This window comes from Eurosta solidaginis, chromosome 3 (genome assembly GCF_040869045.1).
Source record: "Eurosta solidaginis isolate ZX-2024a chromosome 3, ASM4086904v1, whole genome shotgun sequence".
In the NCBI taxonomy this organism is placed as follows: domain Eukaryota; kingdom Metazoa; phylum Arthropoda; class Insecta; order Diptera; family Tephritidae; genus Eurosta; species Eurosta solidaginis.
In genome coordinates, this window is record NC_090321.1 from 12,545,991 (window position 1) to 12,567,600 (window position 21,610).

General features: G+C 33.6%; 2 protein-coding genes across 16 annotated transcripts in view; one reads left to right on the forward strand and one right to left on the reverse strand.

Moving 5' to 3' along the window:
- Positions 1 to 8,243: 8,243 nt before the first annotated feature.
- LOC137243302 (damage-control phosphatase ARMT1-like) lies at positions 8,244 to 18,087 on the reverse strand. 3 transcript variants are annotated; one of them, XM_067770856.1, is made up of 7 exons: positions 17,735 to 18,087; positions 17,568 to 17,673; positions 14,967 to 15,063; positions 14,137 to 14,405; positions 9,170 to 9,630; positions 8,948 to 9,087; positions 8,244 to 8,905 (listed from the first exon to the last, which is right to left on the reverse strand). In XM_067770856.1, the coding sequence occupies exons 1-7, from the start codon at positions 17,839 to 17,841 to the stop codon at positions 8,844 to 8,846; spliced, it is 1,242 nt and encodes a 413-aa protein (XP_067626957.1). In that variant the 5' UTR covers positions 17,842 to 18,087; the 3' UTR covers positions 8,244 to 8,843. The 3 variants fall into 3 exon arrangements, with proteins under 3 accessions (XP_067626957.1, XP_067626956.1, XP_067626958.1); XM_067770855.1 differs by having other exon boundaries at positions 8,244 to 8,882; positions 17,735 to 18,080; XM_067770857.1 differs by lacking the exons at positions 14,137 to 14,405; positions 14,967 to 15,063 and having other exon boundaries at positions 8,244 to 8,882; positions 17,735 to 18,079.
- Positions 18,088 to 20,314: 2,227 nt separating this feature from the next.
- Synj (synaptojanin) overlaps positions 20,315 to 21,610 on the forward strand; it is a 566,615-nt gene continuing 565,319 nt past the window's right edge. For 9 of the 13 annotated variants that reach the window (XR_010950493.1, XR_010950494.1, XR_010950491.1 and 6 more), the window contains exon 1: positions 20,333 to 20,762. The gene's annotated coding sequence lies outside the window, so the exon portion shown is untranslated. Of the gene's footprint in view, positions 20,763 to 21,418; positions 21,525 to 21,610 lie in introns of those variants that run through there. The other 4 variants (XM_067770900.1, XM_067770898.1, XM_067770899.1 and 1 more) reach the window with 4 other exon arrangements.

The following is a 21,610-nucleotide window of genomic DNA, read 5'->3' on the forward strand; positions in this document are numbered from 1 at the left end:
GCCAAGATTTCAAGACGAAGTAACACCACGAAAGCGTTATATATATGAGGCTTTATACCGGACTTAAGCTGGAGACATTGGTGCTTTATCGGCAACCGTATCGGTAACCTTATAACAGCTGATTCGACCAACCTTATGAGAATCAATGCAATCGATTATTGGTGCCGCTAAGGTCGTAACCGTATCGTAGCCAACCAATTGGGTTTTGGTTTAACGTCGTAACGATAAACAGCTGATTACGTTAGGGATACGGATACAGCGATACGACATACGGCACCAATGACTCCGGCTTTAAGCTGGAGACATTGGTGCTTTATCGGTAACCTTTTAACAGCTGATTCGACCAACCTTATGAGAATCAATGGAATCGATTATTGGTGCCGCTAAGGTCGTAACCTTATCGTAGCCAACCAATTGAGTTTTGGTTTATCGTCGTAACGATAAACAACTGATTACGTTAGGGATACGGATACAGCGATACGACATACGGCACCAATGACTCCGGCTTTACATAAAGCTCCGATGTACAAGTGAGTTCAATGCACTGTACGCTAGAGCTGGATTTCGATTAGATTCTTAATCGATCTTTCTTTTAGAAATGTAGAATCGATTTTTGAAGCTTTCATCACTATCTGCTTTATGGACGGAAATATATTTTCTATAATTTTTATAAATTTAGTTTTATAAATTTTCAGCTTTTATAAATTTAGCTCATCCACAGTTCAAAATCCATGGCAAAGCCGAGAATTTTTAGTGGATGGTCTAAATCGACGTTTAGTATGTGTAGAATACGGTATTTTACTCAATTTCTATCCTAGACGTCCATCCCGATATCTGCCTTTGGATTAGAATTTGAATAAAATTAATAAAAAACAAAATGTTTCCTACAATCTAGTGTATAAATTTTTCCGTGAAACTTTTGCGACTCGGGGGTTTGGGGGCCCTCGGAGCTTGGGCCCTGGTGCACCGCACCGCTTGGACCAGTCTCGGTACGGCCCTGCCTGCTTTATTTGTCGGGAAAAATCGAGTAAATCGATATTTTCCTAGAATCGAATCGAAAAAATCGATTCTTAAAAAAATTGAATCGAATCCAGCTCTACTGTACACTGCACGTCTATTTGTCTATTGGTCTATTGGTGCTTTATCGGTAACCGTATTGGTAACCTTTTAACAGCTGATTCGACCAACCTTATGAGAATCAATGCAATCGATTATTGGTGCCGCTAAGGTCGTAACCGTATCGTAGCCAACCAATTGGTTTTTGGTTTACCACCGTAACGATAAACAGCTGATTACGTTAGGGATACGACTACAGCGATACGACATACGGCACTAATGACTCCGGCTTAAGCTGGAGACATTGGTGCTTTATCGGTAACCGTATCGGTAACCTTTTAACAGCTGATTCGACCAACCTTATGAGAATCAATGCAATCGATTATTGGTGCCGCTAATGTCGTAACCGTATCGTAGTCAACCAATTGGGTTTTGGTTAACCGTCGTGACGATAAACAGCTGATTACGGTAGGGATACGGATACAGCGATACGACATACGGCACCAATGACTCCAGCTTTAAGCTTCCACACTATATAAATGAAACACAATGCCGTTGTGTTTCATTTAACACATACGGCAAAAGGCCAAACAGAGACAACTATTTTTAAAAAAGTAGGTTTTTAAAGTTTTTTATGAAACTGAGTCGAGAACTATGCGTGTGAATGTGCGAATTTTCACCGATCAGCTGTTAGTTGCGCTACTTGGTAAAATTTACAATGCACAACGGTGACATTAGCCTATCACAACTCATGCGTACAAATATATTTTGACCTCTGCTTCTCAAGTCTCCCAATGGTCCAGAGCCCAGAGCCTTCCTGTGAGAATTGAGCGTGATACGGAGCTGAAAAACCTACTGATGGCGTTTAATACATGGCCTGATGTGCTACATTATGGCCGTATTTGGACTTGGCAATTGCAACTTATTTCGGCTTGCCCATTCACATAAAGAATTTATCGAAGTACTGTTATAAGCATTCTTACTATACTAGAAAATTACTTGCTATTACATATTTTGTGTCCTACATAAGTATAAATGCAATTTTTAATTGTGAAAAATTTGAGGATAGTACCAACGGGTGGGAAAAATAATTTTTTTTTTTTTTTTTTTTTTTTTTGTTGTTTAAGTTACTTCATTGCGCGTATATAAAATACCGGATGAAGATCGAATTAAATTCGAATTATTTGGCCAGCTCAAAAGCTAAAACGCCAACGCCAATTCTTCAGATTACTTTGTTACTTATAGTTCCAGTTTACATTGTTTGAGAAAACTAGTGATGGTATTGTACATTTTGTCACCATATTTCTTCTGTATATCAATTAATGTGGTGTGATTTTTTAATAATGGGTATTTACTTCTAATGTTTGCATATTTGTTACAGTGGAATAAAATGTGATTAGTATTTTCTATTGTGTTGCATGTTTCACAGCTATTGTCATCATATATGTTCATTTTGTTTAATGTATCTTTGCAAAATGTGTGATTCGATAATATTCTGTTGATTACTTTTATATCTCTTGGTTCGAGTTTAGTATTTTTCTTTTGGAACCATGGTTTTTTTATTATTTCTGGGTAAATTTGTCCGTAATCTTTGCCTTTGTTTGTTATTTTTCCTTTATAATCTGTCTCCCATTCTTTCCTTATTTTGTTTTCAATTTCTTTTATGGCATCTTTGATGGTCCAGGGTATTCTAATTCTTTCTCCATTCTGGTTTGCATTTTTTGCAGCTTCATCTGCTTTCTCATTTTGATTAATGTTTTTGTGGGCAGGAATGTAATGTATTTCTATTTTATCTAAATTTGATGCGTTAATTATTTCAATGATTTCTTGTACATTGTGGTTGTTACTTTCTTCATTTTTTATAGCAAAAATGCTGCTTAGGCTGTCTGTAAGAATTGCTATTTTATTAAAATTTTGTATTATGGCAAATTCCACCGCTTTTTGTATTGCTATTAATTCCGCTGTCATCGATGCCACTTTTTTATTGCTATAGAATGATTTAGTAGTGTTAGATTTTTCATGAATAAACGCAGCTCCCATTATATTGTCTTTGATTGATCCATCCGTAAATATTAATTCAAATTGTTGTGATTCTAATAGATGTATTTTTTCCTTGAAGATTGCATTTATAATATTCTTGTTACATTCTTTATTTTTTGCCGTATTTTTGAAAAAATTGTCGTCTGTTACTATTTTCCTTAATGATTGTTTTTTAGTATTGATTGTTGCAATGTTGTAAAAAATTAGTTTATATTTTTGGTATATTTTGTAATAGCTGGTATTCTTACTTAATTTATCTGTGATTATTATCTTTTTCATTGGTAGGTTATATGCTATACATTTTATAATTTCTTTAGCTGTTGCCATTTCTATCCTGTAACTCGTTGGCATCTCCGCAGCCATGTGGTATATAACATGTGTTGGTGTAGATCTTATTAGACCAAGGCAACGTCTTAGATTGGTATTACTACATATTGATAGTTTCTGTAAAGCCAATTTTGGGATCTTAGCAAAAGTGGAAGCCGCATAATCCATTTTAGCTCTCGCGAAAGCTTTATATAGGTGTAAAGCCTTCGGAGGTGCTATACCGAATTTACAGCCGCTCAAAATATTTAAAAATTGGCATGTTCTATTAGTTTTGTCAACTATTTTGTTGATATGCTGCATACAAGCATTATTGGTACTAATATATCTTCCTAAATATTTGATGTTTGTTACCTGTTCAATCGACGTGCCATTCATTTGTATATTTATTTGTGATTTTTTCTGATTGAAGTATATAGTTTTGGTTTTATTAAGATTTATTTTTAATTTAATTGTATCACATTCGTTAATAAATTCTTGTATTTTTATTTCTAGTAATTGTTGTGTGGTGTCTTTCTTTTTGTTAACGCATACTAAGAAGAAGTCATCTGCGAATTGGAATAGTTTACAGTTTTCATTAGTTATTTCATGAATGTGTGTTGTATAGAGATTAAACAGAGTTGGACTTACTCCACTTCCTTGAGCCAGTCCATTTGTTGTTTCAATTTTTTGTTTACCTAATATCAGTGTACGTTGTTTTAAAAATGATGTTATCCATCTTATTACTTTGCTATTGATCTGGGTTTCGTTGAGTATGTTTTCTAGAATTTCAATGTCTACCGAGTCGTATGCTTTCTCCACATCAATACAGGCCGCCATTACTTGGTATTTGTTTTCTTTGTAATATGTTACTGTATTTATAAGGTCATTTATACAGTGTGCTGTTGATCGATTCTTCCTAAATCCATATGATCTTTCCGGTAATAGTTTATGTTCTTCGATTTAAATGTCAATATGGATTTTTATTATGCCTTCCATTATTTTTGCCATCACTGACAGTAGACATATCGGTCTGTATTTGTAAATATCTGTTGCATTTCTTTCTTTAGGAATCGGTATGATTTTGATTTCTCTCCATGTTTGTGGTATCAACCCTTCATGCCAGATACTCTCTATTATCTTGTATAACTTTTTCTTTTCTGTCTCTTGTAGTTCTAGTATCATACGATATGATATTTGATCAGGACCGTTAGCTGAATTAATCTTTCTGCTGTGTAGGAATTTGGGGAAATTCTCCAAATTCATTTCCTTTAATGGTATGTCAGTTCTGTTTGTTATGTTGTTGTCCATACCATTTCTGTCCGAATTTCTTGCAATAAATTGTAAGTATTTTTTTGAATCTTCATTATTCCAACAGTTGTTAATATTTTTTTCACATTTATACTTTTTGATGTTTTTTATCTTATTCCACATTGAATTAGTGTCAGTTTTTGAAATTTCATCTATGAGTTCATTAAAATTTTTCCTCTTTTGTTCTTTAATATGTTCCATCAATTTTTTCCTCGCCACAATCAATGCTTCATTGTTTTGTAATGTTTTATATTGATTTAATTTTTTTTGAGTTGCGTTTCTTATTCTGAACAATTTTTCGGTTTCTTGCGTCCACCATTTTTTTGGTATATATTTGTTGTTATGGTTTATTTTTACTGTATTGTTTTTTATGGTGTTTTTAATCGCATTATTAAATTCTTCTAAACTGTTTCCTATTGACATTGTATTTATATCTTTTAGGACTTTGTTCATAATAATTTTTTTGGATTTTTGTGGTTTTAAAAATTCTTCGAATAGATTTATTATTATTGGTTTATGATGACTATTTGTGAGTTGATGTGTTGTTTTCCAATTATTTCTAATATTTTGATTTAAAAATGTGACATCTATTGCTGATGATGTATTGTTTATTTCAAATGTATGTTCCCCAGTATTGAGTGTTTGAAATCCGTTGTCCATGACTAAGTTTTCCAGTATATTTCCTTTATTGTTTGTTGTTTCAGGGTCCCACATTGCCGCTCTGGCGTTGAGGTCACCTCCAATCAATGTTACGTTGTTAAATTTTCTTGAAAAAATAAATATTTTTTCCATTTCAATTTTAAATTCTTGAGTTGAAACGCTAGGTGCAGAATATACGCTTATTATGTTTATATTTCTTTTAAGATTGATGGTTGTAACCCCGATGTTTTCAATTTTACTTGGTATCTTAAACAAAGTGAATTTAATATTTTTTTTAATGTAAATTCCAACTCCTCCATATCCATCTTGTCTATTTGTAAAAGCAAAGTTATAGTTATTTATATTTGAATCAAAATCGTTTGTTAGCCATGTTTCGGCTAAAATGGCTATATCTATTTTATTATTTAAAAGATAAATTTCAAGTATTTCTTTGTTCCCTTGTTTTTTCAAGCTTTGGATGTTAAATTGTAAGATCTTGATCTGATCAGCCATTAGGGTCATGGGTTATTAGTGTTGTGTCAAAAATATTGCTAATTTTATTAATTGCAATACGAATATTGCTCAGTAATTCCATAGTATTGTGGTTTAGTCTCTCATTTACATTTGATGCTAAATGTTTTGTTATTTCTACACTTAGTTTATTAAAGACTTCTTGTGTGTCTTTAATTTTATTTGTGTCTATAGTAATTTCCGTCGTTATTGGTTTTATGGCTGCCCGCCATTCATTCATTGTGTTGATTGCGTTTTGTTGTTCTCTCTGTCTGTTTTTGTTGATGTTTTTAACTACCTTCGCATATGGTACTATTTTGTGAATGTATTCTGTGGTATCGTTCCCAACACTTTGTTTGTTCGCCTCCTTCTTCTGTAGTTGTGGGAAATTTTGTTCAAAGTTGTCTAGTAGTTCAAATCTGTTACCCAAAATGTTAGTTACTTTTTTATGTGCATCTTTGTATGAAATGTTGTCTAATGTCATTGTTCTTTTGATTATATATGCTTTTACTCGTGCAGGACAGTCTTTTGCAGTTGGCGGATGTTGAAAATTACAGTTAACAAATGTTATTGTTTTGCACTGTTCTTCTGAAAGATGTACCTGATAACATTTTTTGCATCGTTCGACCCTTTCTTTGCAATTCTGCGCAAAATGGTTGTACCTGAAGCATTTGTAGCATTGTGTTATGGTAATGAATGGTTTTACCATTATTTTTGTATGTGCATAAATTATTTCGCTCGGTAGTGTTTGTCCCTTGAAAAATATTTTTACACGTCTTGTTGGAATTCTTTTTTCTTTATCATCCTTATCTTTTCTTTCTATTCTTACAATTTTCATTATAGGTACTGTTGAAATAATGTCTTTTTGTAATTCCTCCATTGTCATTTCCGTTGGAATATCAAAAATGATACCCATTTTTGAAAGGCAGTGTTGTAGAATTTTAGGTTCGTAACCTTTGTTTTTTATTGTGTCATCATTACTAATTTTATTAGCTGTTTCTGCGTTTTTACAAATAGTTTTTACTCTACCAAAACCTACTTTGCTTACCTCATCCACTTCTTCGTAATTAAGAATTTTTAGAAGGTTGGCTACGGCTATTACATTAATTGAATTTCTTTCTGGTGCAGTTTGTTTTTTGTCAATGTATACCACAAATGGTCCTTTGTGATCTTTGTCATAGTATAGATATGAATTTGTTGTCCTATTTGCTGCAGGTTTATTAGTATTTATATCCTCGTTTTCATTCATTTTAGTTGTATTTTTCTGAGTATTTGTTGCTTGAGTGTTATTTTTATCCACGATATTTTCTGATGTATTTTGTCTCGCTTGTTTATGAATATTTGTTTGTTGAGTAAACAATGAATTGTTTTCCTCATTTTTCAAATCCGGTGTAATGTTCTTATCGATTTTCGGTTTTTTATTTCTGTCTCTATATTGTTGTACCCAGGAGCCCCCAGGCTCCTCGGTGTCTACATCCATTTTGAGGTTATGTTCACTTAGTAGTTAGTGTATTCTTATTTTTGTTGTATTATCTTTTTATCAAGTCAGATTAACTTTTATTTAAGTCAAATTAATGTTTATATTGTTTAAATTCTATTATTCTCTTCTCCAATTACTAATAATAACTTTTATAAAAAATTTGTTCACGACACGCGCCTTTACACTTTCAGGGTTGCCAATCCAAATCGCTAACAATATATTGGGAAAAATAATTTCACTTGCAAAGTCTGAAAGCAATCATAGCCAAAACAAATGTCAACTTCTTATGTTTGCAAAAAAGTTGAAAGCTGGCTACTGATGCATATCGAATGGTGCTGGTGATGCGCTAATGTCGATGCCGCCTTAAAAATCGTATGTGATGGGCCTTTGAACAACTTTTATGTCCAGTTTTTCAGTGCGAGCTTAAACTACAGTTAAAGTTGACTAGAGTTCAACCCTGCCACTTTGGCCGCTTAAGCTGATATGAGCAGCAAAATTTTATGTTATCGAACAAGTGTCAAGGTTAAACTCTAGTCAACTTTAACTGGAGTTTAAACCCGCACTGAAAAACCAGGCATTAATCCTCCAAATCTGTTAGAAAGAATCCGTTCAAAATTTTATTTCGAAATTCATTTAAGTAGGTAAATCTGAAAATGATTTTCACTTATAAATGATGGCTTACAAGGTATTTGTCAAGATAAAAAAAAAAATATTAGTTAAATTATACGATATGTGTGTGTAGCCAAATACATTTAGTTGCGGATACATCCCTACAAGAACACTATGGGTTAAACAACTGGTTTCAAAAGAACCAGCTGCACAAGGTATCACAACGAAAGGTTCTGTTTTCCTAAAATTATATACACAGGACAGTTTTTTAAATTGACTAGAAAATTTAACAACATATAGATTTTAATAATATATTTATATTTAAATAAAAAAAATTAACAATATATTATAAAATATTCGTTAATGTAATAGGTAAAGTGACTAGAACTGATATACGATGTTGAGCACTCATTTACTTCAATAGTGTCATAACTTAAAAAACACAATTTTCTAGGAGAGCCATTCAAAGATTTTAACTTCCATATGTTGCCCATATAAAGACATATTTTCATTTTTATAGCACGTGGTAAATTTTTAACGGATCACAAAAATTTTTTTATACAACATAGATCGTGATATTGGGTACGCTTATATGTTATTAACTCAAAAGTCATGTTTTTGAGTTATAACACTATTGAAGTAAATGAGCGATATGTACACTGACATGGTCCTCGTGTTCCAATGACACATGAACCAGATACGGATAGAGATTTAACATGCAAATGCAACAACATGTGATCTATATGGTTCACATTGAGAACTTATTATTATTTGCTTATACCAGATCTATTTACAAATTGTATAGTGCCATAATCTCCAGTAGTCATCCAATTTCTATTAGTCGATAATATGCTTTCCGCTTGCCCTTCTAAGAGCCCACAAATCAAGTCAGCTTTTACAGTGCGTAAACTACTAACGTTGGTTGGTAAAAATCCTGAAGAAAAATTAAAAGGTATTCTATGTATGTTGAATTAATACATTATGTTATCATAAACTCACCCCTTAGACATGTTATAAAAGATTCAGTAAAATTCCAAGAAAAATCGCCAATTAATTTACGGTAGTTAAGATCTCCCTTAAAAATTAAGAGACGAGCCTCTGAGAGCCTTGCATACAGATCAGGGTTTATATCACACATTCTGAAAGATAATGATTTCATATTTATAGATTTATATTTCAATTAATTATTTTGAAATAGCTTTATTTACTGAGTTAACTTACCTATAATATTCATATGGGCTGGTCCAGAAGTGATCAATTGTAGCAATTTCAAATTTGTTTTCATCTAACAATTTTTGCCACCTTTCGCCATATTCTCGTAAAATAGGTATGCTATGATTTTGCAAATATTGCAGCGCCCAAGTAAAATCATTAATTGTAGTGTCAGAAACGAACCAAGGTATTGCTTTCAAATTGAAACGAACTTTGTCTATCAAATTGCTTCTTATCATGTAGTCGGCAAGTACAAGGTCTGTAAACAGTTCGTAGCCGGCATTATCACAGATTAATTCTACAACTGAATTTTTGCTATTATCAGTCCTTAGACATTCAACAATTAAATTTGAGTCGTCAATAAGTATATTATTGTCATAGCGGCGGACAAGATCAAAAGGTTTTCCGTCAAGATGAATTTCTTTGCCAGATGTAATTGAAAGATCACAACGGTTGCCCCATAAATTAAGCTAAAAACAATTTTAAGTATTATATAAATATTTATATCAAATACTGTTGTAGCCTTTTTTATAATTGCAACCAGACCAGTTAAAAAGAGTCTATTAGGCGTTATAGTTTTTAAAATTCCTGATTAGCACTGCAAAATAATTAACCAAGAAAAATATTTAAATAAATCATTTGTGCAATTCACAAGGGTATCGTATGCGTGTAAGATTTTTAGATTGGAGTTGTTTCCATGAAAAAGTCTGAAGTTTTGCGAGATCGCCGATGAATTGGAGGCACCACAGTTGCGCTTGGATAATAGATAAAGAAAATAATAAATATAGTTTAAAACAAGTAAAGGTGTCTAAGTTCGGGTGTAACCGAACATTATATACTCAGCATGGGCTTCAATTGTACATTTCATTTCAGATAAATTACTTTTCTACATAACACGTGGCACCGCCCGTTTAAAAAAAAAAATTCTCCCCATTTCCTCTTACAATAAAACTTGATAAGTGAAATATCATTGACTCAAAACTAGTTTTTGCTAAGTTATAGCTTATTATTCTAGTCTACGACCCTTTTTAACTTGTTTTATATCTAAGTTGCCGTGGTTTTTAACCGATCTCGTCCATTTTTACTAGAAATATTTTCTGCTATAAGGAAAATATGTGTACACAATTTCATTACGATATGTAATTTTTCTTCGAGTTATGGCTCCCGAAACATAGAAAATTGCTTAGTCATAAAAGGGGCGGTGCCACACCCATTTTCAAAAATTGAATGTTATAATTTAATTTAGAAAGTAAAATTCTATTGATACAAAGCCCTTTTTCGCTAAGATATAGCTTATTATTTTCGTCTACGACCCATTTAAAAATCTTTTATATAAAAGTGGGCGTGGTCTTTAACGATTTCGTCCATTTTTTCTAGAAATATTTCTTGTAATAGGGAAAATTTGTGTACCCAATTTTATTACGATCCATTAATTTTTCTTGGAGTTATGACTCCCGAAACATAGAAAATTGCTTAGTCATAAAAGGGGCGGTGCACCGCCCATTTTTTAAAATTTGAAGTTTTTCCTATTTACTGTTATAAATCCACTTGGGAAATGAAATACCATATATATAAAGCTCTTTTTTGCAAAGGTATAGCTTATTTTATTCGTCCATGAATGACCCTTTAAAAAATCTTTTATATAAAAGTGGTCGTTAACCGATTTCGTTAATTTTTCTTCCAAGCATTCCTTATAGTAAAGGCAACCTCTCTGCCGAGTTTTGTTACGATATGTTTTTTTGATTTGCGATTAATAATATTTGTAAAATTGATTTTATCACAAGTTGGCGGTGCCACGCCCATTTAAATTTTTGTTTTCAAATTTTAATCAAGAGTCTCAATATCAGTCCACATGTCAAATTTCAACATTCTAGGTGTATTATTTACTAAATAATCAGGCTTTTTGCGTTTTCCAAAATGTTAAATATATAAAAAGTGGGCGTGGTTATCATCCGATTTCGCTAATTTTCAATACCAAACTATTCCGGGTCCAGATAAGCTCTTGTACCAAATTTGGTGCAGTAACTCAATATGTACTCAAGTTATCGTGATAACGGATGGACGGACGGACATGGCTCAATCAAATTTTTTTTCGTTACTGATGATTTTGATATATAGAAGTCTATATCTATCTCGATTCCTTTATACCTGTACAACCAACCGTTATCCAATCAAAGTTAATATACTCCGTGTGCAAAGCACGCTGAGTATAAAAACTAATAACACACCGTAGCACAGAGGTTCATGACTCCTCGGGACGGTTGTGGCTCGCTCAATAATCGCTGCAAAAGTCGAGGACAGTCGTTGAAACGTACAAAAAATCTCTAAGGGGAGCATACCTACATGCCTGTATATGTGTAGAGATAACCTATTTTATTATTATTATTTATTAACCCTTTCGTTACCACTTTTGAACGGTTTGATTAAAAATTCCAATTTTTTCAATTCTTACTCATATTGGCCTCTGGAATACCAATTACTACTCCGTTTTAAAAAAAATTTAAGCTAAATGTGTTTTTTGGAGTGTATCCATATGGATACAAATTTTGTGAACGGTAAAGAAAAATGCTAAAATAAATTTTTATTTGTTTCAAGTGTTAAAATACATAAAAATTCATCTTTTACAATAAATAAGGCATAAATATTAATAAATGACATAAAAATTATATCCTTTATATATCTGAAAATCATATAGTATGCCTTTTGAGCTGCATAGGCAAACAAGTTTCATTCCGCATTTGATGGGTTTCTTGGGCATATATTGCCTCAAAGAAAGCCTTTCTTTAAATGGAACCATCATCTCATCCACACAGAGGTTTTCATCTTTTGGAATAGTGTATGTTCTTTTGTGTAAACATATTTAAAAGTGGACGAGAAGATGCAGTTTATCGCTATGTAGTGAACTAGATATAAACTTTAACCCATTTCGTAAAGAATGGAACCTTTGTCTCGACATGTTTTCGGGGAATGATGGTATTACGGTGCCCATTGTCCAGTACATTTCCAAAAGCGGGTAACCGATTGTACCAATCATTATTTATAGAAAAAGAAATCTTAAACGTTCTTCAGTAGACAAATTTCAAGATTTCCCATTTTTTATTATTAGCATCTGGTTTGTTGAAGATACCACTTCCTGAAGAAATTCTCCCACAAAATACTCCTAAGAATACTCTATGGGTTTCTTTGGGCAATATTCAGTAAAATTAGTTTCTGGAGTGGTCCAAGAAGCTTTTTTCCAACGAAATCGGTCGGCCTTTTTCAATGGCACCTGTGGAGTTTGGAAAACACCGCTCTTTTAAACTGTCCCATTAACTGAATGGCTTGCTACTATATCAACTTCCCCAGAACCCTCGTAATTAGCAACATCTATATCCTGTATGTGCATCTCATACGGCCCTTCTCGAGAAAGCTCTTCTAATAAAAAGGTTTCATTTTCCTGAAAGGCATCTAATAAGTTGTTAGCCAGTTTATATTAGTCCGATTCATAATCTAAATCAGAAATATTGGAGTCGACAAAAGTAGTTAAAAGTTTTTCAATTTCTTGATCTTTTTATCTTCTAGAATTTTTTTAAAATTATTTTGCTGTCAGTAGAGCTAAAAACAAACCTCTGTGTGTACACCGTTTACAACCAAAGCTTACGTTGGATAAAAGGATTTTTTAAAAAATCGGCGAAGCTTTTTTTAAATTTTAGAAATACTTATGCAATATGTTGAATTGAACGTTTTTCTACGTACTTAATGCATTTAGAACCAGATATATATGTAATTTGTATGTAACAAAACCCATTTTACTCCAAAAAACAAAAAAAAAGAGATGGCCTTTTTTAAAACGCTATGTGACCCGGTCTATGAAAAGGTGGCTTTTGACTCAAAAAAAACAAAAAGAAGCCACAAACGTCCTGAAGAAATGCATTAGCTATCATCCGGTGGAAAAATCCTGAGCCAGATAAATAATTTTGCATGTAAATACAACAACAACGATTTGAGCCAGATAAATCCAGATAGAAGTCTGGTTCAATTTGTGAGCCAGATTATTTGTTAATTACTTCTTCTTAGGTTGGCAACGCGGCCTTTAATATACCTACTTTTTCAAAAATAGATGTCGCTGCTTAGCCTTTCGCCGTATGAGTTAAATGTAAAACAGCGGCGACATCTGCCTATCACATTTCACGACATCTGCTTCTAAAGTCTCTCAATGATCCAGAGCATTCCCGTGAGAATTGAGCGTGAGCCCGAGCTGTAAAACTCACTGAAAGACGGCAATTGTTTATCTTTAACAGCTGTTTCTCCCAATTTCTTTTTTGAGTCATAAGCCACCTTTTCATAGACAGGGTCACATATTATTATCAGTTAAAAGTGACGTTAAAACGTTAAACGTTAAAATATAATAAACAGTTGAAAACTAAGTTACTTTTTTAGGGTGGAGACTGTCAGCGCCCCACAAAGTTGAATGTATCCATATGGATATTATATAGCGAAAGGGTTAACAAATTAACTATGCGAACATGCAATATACGTACCCGTAAGCGGAATGGTGGTAGTAAGTGGTTGAAACGGTCGCGACGTTGGGGTGGCGTGAAGTAAAGGAAATTTGGGCCTCGGACCTAAACAGTTGCCAATATAAAATTTTATTAAAACATAGCACATACGGCGAATAGGAGACCTTGTGAATTGCTTAATTGTTTTTTAATTACAGTTGAAAACAATCAAAAAGTTTACATATTACATACTTTTTTTTATTTCGCGGGTTTTAATTTTAAAGTATAATCAATTCTTTATAAGAAATGATTAATAAATAAATTACTCATCTTAGGCCCACTTGTAAAACGGCATCTTTTTAACTCAGAGCTAAATTTAAATTTTTTTGAAAATGGCGGAGGTTAACCCTTCTTTAACTTTGAGTTAACAAGATAGCTTGAAGTTCCGCTAATGGGCATTAATCCTTTCTTAACAGGTCTGCTGGAACCTAAAATTACCTTTAATAATAATCGAAAAGAGTCAGAAGTACAATCAATTTTTCGCAGAACATTTAGTATTTCTTCCATGAACTCAATAGAATTAACGAGGGCTTTTTGTTTTTGTTTAGCGAAATGGTCAAATTTCGTTAGCATTTGAGAGTTTTCGAAGAAAGATGATAGTCGACGATATATATAACATTCCGCATAAAGCCAACAAGTTTTGAAAAAACAATTTTTTCCACTCTCTAGCTGATTTATAAAATTATTCCAAACTTCCTTATCTGGTTCTAAAATAAAAGCAAAATCATCCTATTTTAGATATGGTAATGGCAAAAGTAGATAAGTCAATCAACATTTTTTCCGTTAGCAATATTTTGCTCTTCCATCAATATCCCTCCAATGATTAGCTATGTTCGAAGAGCATTTTAATAACTAGTCTTGATGGGCATTTTTTGCATAAACCAGTCATATTAAAATTTTAAAAATAGAAGCCCACCGTGGTATAGATGTAGTGTGATGCAATATCATATTGGAGATTCAAGCTTCATGCAAAAAGCTAATAACATAAAAAATGCTCTGTAGTCCCTTTTTCAACAGGATTATAATTCGGTAATGATTTGGCAAACCGTCTGAGTGTGCTTCGCCGCGAAAAGCTTTTCAGTGAGAATTTACTTCAGCAGGTTCTGGTCGGAGTGGGCTTAAAGCACGAACTTCCCGTTAACTTGTAGTAATAATAAAAAGCAGTCCGCCTCAAACTGCAGAAGAAATCCAATCTTTATCTCCTCGAAGGTTTTATTACTATATAGCTATTAATTGTACAGTCCATACCCGAAGTGGAATTTACTCACCTATTCCATTGAATGGTTCAAGCTCTTTGTCTGTTTGTAGTTGGTATTTTAACTTTGATATTAAGCCGATAATGTTCTTGATTTCTTCACGGGATTTCTAAAAATGAACAGGGTTGCATATATCTTTAGCATGATAAGATAAAGGCATTATTTCGGAATAGCTTTTGAAATACTAAGCCTTTTGTATTAAAAATCAACTATTTTGTCCAAACCCAATTGTCAACTTCAACTATCGGTGGCGAATCCTGTTTCATTAACAGCAGAGGCTCTGGCGACCCCGAACTCCTCATGAATCTAGGGGGTGGGAGGGCGGTATGGCCTAGAAGGTCGCATGTGGGCAAATCAAATCGTTCCCGAGATGGTCGGGCTTGGTACCGGATCTGCATCCGGCAAAGGGCCATGAACATTGATAACACTCCCCAAGGCCTTCGGGGAGTATTCTTATTGCTACAACAACAACAACAATCTCTTATCTGAATAATAGGTACTATATATACTACCGATCTACATATATGATTTTTTCATTCAAGAAAATATGCGACATACGTAATCATTTGGTGCAATTTAAAGCTCATAAAGCTTCTAACCTGAACAATTGGTTGTTGTGTTACAAACAAAAATAATGCCGCATACATAAGCGTTTGGTGAAATTCGAAGCTTATAGCTGTTCAAATAAGACAGAAACTAGAAAATTTTACCAATCGGTTATAAGGAATAACACTTGGTGAAATTTGAAGCTTATGTGTCATAAATTGAGGAGGATATGACAAAAAACTTATTTTCTGATCAATGGGTTGGTATGGGGGATGTATGCCATAGTGGTCCGATCGGGTCGGTTCCGACAAACGTCTAATCGGACACCTAAATATATCCACTCACAAAATTTTATCAACATATCTTAAACATAGACGGACTAGATTGCGTTCAAACAGATGGACATGGCTGCATCAAACCAGATTGCCAACCTTGTGGGGTTTATCTTTTTCCTTTAAGGACTCACAAAGTTTGAGATGCGTGAGAAACTTAATACTTCATTTTATTTTCATGATGTATAAAAAGTCTAGTCAAGAAGGGACGCGTCCAGGGTACCATTTTCTACGGACGAAAGATTTTTTTGTGGTCGAAAAATGAGCGCTTTTATGATTACTTTATATGCTGTGTGTGTTATCAATCGGATACGATTGGATACAAGCATCTCTTGCTATCAGCCCTAGTGTCGATCTCACGGTTTTATTTGACCCCGTTGATACTTCTACACCTTTTCCAGTTTAAGTTCAGGAATTTACAATTCAAGTTCAGAAAATTGCAATTCAAGTTGTGAAAATTACAATTCAAGTTCAGAATTTCCAATTTAAATTCAGAAATTTTCAATTCAAGTTCAGAAATTCCAATTTAAATGAGTACAATTTAAGTTCAGAAAATTACAATTCAAGTTCAGAATTTTCATTTCAAGTTCAGAAAATTACAATTCAAGTTCAGAAATTTACATTTCATGTTCAGAAAATTACAGTTCGAATTCAGAAATTTATAAGTAGAGTGTTAATTTTCAAAAGTTATTTTAATTAATTAATTTTATACTTACATATATGTTACTTGCGGAAGTGTTGATGCTTCGTTGACCATGTTTGGAAGCAGTGGAAGGGAGAGACCTTCACAGAGTTGCGAAGGTGGAGGAAGACTTGACCTCTCATGGTGCTCCCAATCGCCGTCAGTTACCGCGAAACAGGGAAAGCTGGCCAAAATCGCGATTAAGTGCCAATTCATAATGAATGATGATGATGGCGGATAAGTTGAGATATTTTGACATAAGGCGCCGAGATCTATGCAGACAGTACCTGTATGCTCCGTTGACTGTTTAAGTGGTCATATCTTCGTCATCACTGCTGTCATACTCAGTGCAGATCAATGGTTAACACGCTAAGAATATAGCTGGATGGCATTGCAATTGCTTCTTATGAGCGAGAGTTTTTTTCTTCGGTATCTCGCAAAATTGATTTAAACGAGTTAAGATGTCCAATGCTTCCTTAACACATAGATACCATCTCACATACATTTATTTCCATTGGATGAAAAAAAAATACCCGACAAATTTTCTGAACTTGAATTGAAAATTCTGAACTTGAATTGTAATTTTCTGAACTTGAATTTAAATTTTCTGAATTTAAATTGTAATTTCTGAACTTGAATTGGAAATTTCTGAATTTATATGGGAATATCTGAACTTGAATTGTAAATTTCTGAATTTGAATTGTAAATTTCTGAATTTAAATTGGAATTTCTGAACTTGAATTGTAATTTTCTGAAATTGAATTGAAAATTCTGAATTTGAATTGTAAATTTCTGAACTTGAATTGTAAATTTCTGAATATAAATTGGAAATTCTGAACTTGAATTGTAATTTTCTGAACTTAAACTGGAAAAGGTGTAGATAATCGTATCCATAAATGAAAATTTAAGAATAGCTGGGGTGTGATTCCGTTTATGTGCTTACATCCATATTTTAGTTACATAACGCAGCACATACATAATATGTTCCTACAACTACGGTAAATTGTACGACCCCTTTGGTTTTTTGATTTGTGTAATAATTGGCATACTGACCTCTCCAAACTCTAACACCAAGTCGTCCTTGTCTCGTGTTATGTTGTTTATTATAGTTGTAAGAGTTACCGGTAGCCTTGAACGCAAAGTATAGTAAGCGAAGCTTCTGCAAATATAATTATCTTTTTAATAGCAGCAGAAATACATAATTACGAACGTTGCTGTACTGTTTGTAGATGCCGCACATCAACGTGTTCGGTGGCGTGTTTAAATCCAAAATTCCATATTTGGCATCGAATTCAGCAACCGTTCCTTTATTGATAACATTGGACATGTTTCACAATATTAATTTTCAAACTATTAACAGAGGAAAACTTTTTCGTGTGAAATGATACTAAATTGTTCACCAAAAAAAAAAAAAAAATCGAAGTTAAAATATATGTCAATCCAAAGCTTTTCCACATTTATATAAAAAATGTGTCTTTTATTCTGTTTGAAAAATTCCTCTGTTATTTTTAGCTCTTTGACAGAGTTTTCATGCACAATAAAATATCCACGATACACGATACAAATACAATTTTTTCATGAAAATATCAGCTGTTTCTCTTGGTGTCATGTGCGAGTTGTAAACAGAGAGCATGATTCGATACGCGGGAGAGTAAAGTTCCAGATGTTGCCACATAGTGCCGATTAGCTCACAGTTTTACTCGATTTTTTCCTTTTTGGTTCGATCACTAGATTGTTTAATAACTCGATACGTTAATTTCCCCCATTATGCCGTACTTACAAAAAAAGGGCCCATTACTCATACTTAGCTTAGACTTGACTTGAGAACTGTCACTTAAAGTTCTGTTAAATGAACATTGCATATTACTGATTACTCAAAACTTAGGAACACTTAACTTGACTTAGAAGTCTGTTGAATTTTGATTTTCTATGTAAGTTCTAAGTGGCGTTTACATTTTGAGATGCCATTTGTTTGTTTCCATTTCATTTTGACATTTTGTCATACAAATTGATATTTATTTTTATTTTGTTTATTAATTTCTACACTCATAATTTAATTGTAGTACTCAAAATTAGCTTTGTTTAAAAATCGCCACTTTTTTAGGAAATATTTCACAATAAAATGACAGCTGGAAAACAGATGATTAAGGTGCCAGATTGTATACGCCAAGTGGAGTATCTTGGCTAAGTCTATGCTAAGTATCAGTAATGGACCCTAAAGGCTTGCCCCCTTGCTTTACAAGCCAACCTAACAAAACACCCACTGCGTTTTTTAGCGCACGCAAACAACCGGCGTTTTTTGCCCGAACCGAAATAAGCATGCGTGGCGACAATGTAAAGCATGTGTGCAAACGTCAAACCTAAATGTCACGCAGAACAAAAATTGGAAATAGAGTTAGGTTTTTACACAGCAAAATCAATTTCGGTTGCTATTATACAAGTCGTATGTGCATGAGACATTTTTGACAGAAAATTACTTCGTGCGATTATATTAGGCTGGCTTGTTACTTTGACGATTTGACGTGCAAAGAAATCCAAAAAAGGCATTCCATGTAGAGGTTGATTTGCATAAAAGTTTTGGTCGCTTCAAAGCAAAGAAAGTGATAAGGGTCTCATGGTTTTATGACATAGATATATATTTCGGCGATGATTAAGCGTCCGGCTTAAATCTGGATTTAGGGCGATGATATTTATGGCGGTTTTACATTAACGGTCGCATCTTTCCGCTTAGACACTTTGACAGCGCGTTAGATTTATACGCCAATTACATGGCTCAAGTATCCTTGTGCCAATTACCAATTTGCACAAGGATTTGCCCGGTGTGTGCACTGGTTGCGCTATTTGCGCAGAGAACTGCGCTAAAATCAAAACGATTTTGATATTTACGCATGTCTGCAAATATTGCACAAAGGTTTTTTTCTTCGTGTGTGGTGAATCTTACACAGTTTACCTGTGGTTTCTGATAATATAACATTGCTTAAAAATGTTAATATCGAAGGCGTAAGGACCATCTCTAGCTTGTAACAGGAATTCACACAAATTCAATAATATATAATAATTGTTTATCAATTAGAACACATGTTTCATTTGTTGCGCTAGTTGAAAAATGAATATTGCACAGTGCTGCAATGAGTTGAGCTGGTCTTGCAACTAAAATATAAAAATTATAAATACAATGGAAAATAAATGCTTCTGGTGCGAGTTTTTCGACTTATACTGTCAATTACCAGCACTGTGGAAAATAAATAGTGTTTTTTTCATACAATTAGTGCCTTTTTTATACAATTAAAACACATGTTTCATTTGTTGCGCTACATTAAAAATGAATATTGCGCAGTGTTTTTGAGCCGTGTATTTCAAAATTTTCATTTGCACAAATTCCGTCGTTTTATATTTGCGCATGGCTTTTGTGTCATGTATGGGCCGTCTAATGAAGAAAACACAAAAAATTACGAACATCCAAAACAATGAATAAATTTACAAAAAGGTTTTAAATTCACCAACTCAAATATTTTTAGGTTATGGTTATGGCGAGAAATCAAAAACCAATTGGTTGGCTATGGTATGGTTATGGCGTTAGCGTTATGGTATGGCACTATTAATCGATTACATTGATTTCCATAAGTTCGATCAGCTGTTTTATCTGGTTATGGTTTTATGGTTATAAGTCACCATTAATCAGCCCTTAATGACATTCCTGAAAAATATGCATCGAAATTATCGGTAGCGCCATATATCGGATACATTGAATAAATATATCGATATACAGAATGACATTCCTACACAAGTGTATTTTGGAACCATTGCAGTTTTTCATCATCGCGATTGTTTATAGCGGAAAATCGTTGTAAATGTAAAAACAATCACATCTCTAAAAAAAAAAAATAAATGTAAAAACTGCATTTGCATTAATATAAAATATTTTTTGTTAATGAGGAAAGAAAGACTTTCATGATTTTAAAGTGAAATATATGTGAACGTTTTCAGAATTACTTCAGGCTGGATAGTATTGTGAAAAATCCATCGGTGGCACGTAACTGGATTCTGAAGGGGCGGAAACTTCAGACAATCTAGTATATATATTAATACGGGGGATAGAGAAAATATTTATTTCAACCTGAGTTTCGTGCTTATATAAAACAGTGACTTGTCTTGTATGTGCATACAAATGTGTGTATGTAATTATCGAATAAATATTGGTCGTGCAAACATTGTCTTCAAAATTGATAACGATTGAATTAATGGAAGGTATCAGCAAAGAACTTCCGTCGACAAAAGCGGGGAAATAATTACCACGGGGTCGACTGCTAAGACGCTTCTTGGCCTTTGTGTCAATAATCGTGCAGTTCCCGAAATGGATCTATACAACGAGCTTTGGCAGTTGTCCACATTCTTTCTTTCTTTTATTCTAATTTAATAATTTTTTCAATTAAGAAAATATTTATCATAATAATGATAAAATAATTATTGTTAGGCCGTGAGCTCGATTCGAACCCGCGATCTTACAAATCAGTAGGCCGATATAACAACAAAAACAATCGAGTTCATTTGGCACATCGTCCTACTTTTTTGAAGGCGTATTAGCTGTCGACCCCTGTTGTGAATTATTATAGAAAACTGAAAATAATCAGCTTAGTTCCGATTATCTTTTTGACTGCATTTGGAAAAATAAAAGTATGCTTTTAACATGAGTTCCTGCCCAAGCCTCAAACAAAGGATCTAATTGCATGATCAGTGGCCCAACTATCGGCCACATGTTCCATGCCCAATACAATAACAAGGGCTTTACCTTGGCAAGATACGGAGTATATCAAAGCTCCATCCCATTTTAAGTAGACTGGTATCCGGGTACATCGCAGATTGATAGATAATTAATTGAGGATCGCACTGCGACCATTGGTATATTGTGCACTCTGCTGCTTCACAGCACCTCATCTAAGCCGGCATCTCTGATGAACCCTAGCAGTTCACTGGGTTTGAGGGATTTGATGTGAGAATGCTCTGACCATGGTGAGCCCATAAACTTAGCCCTACGTCTTTAGATAGCGTCACACTCCAGGAGTACATGGTCCGCCGTCTCCGCTGATCGATCACAA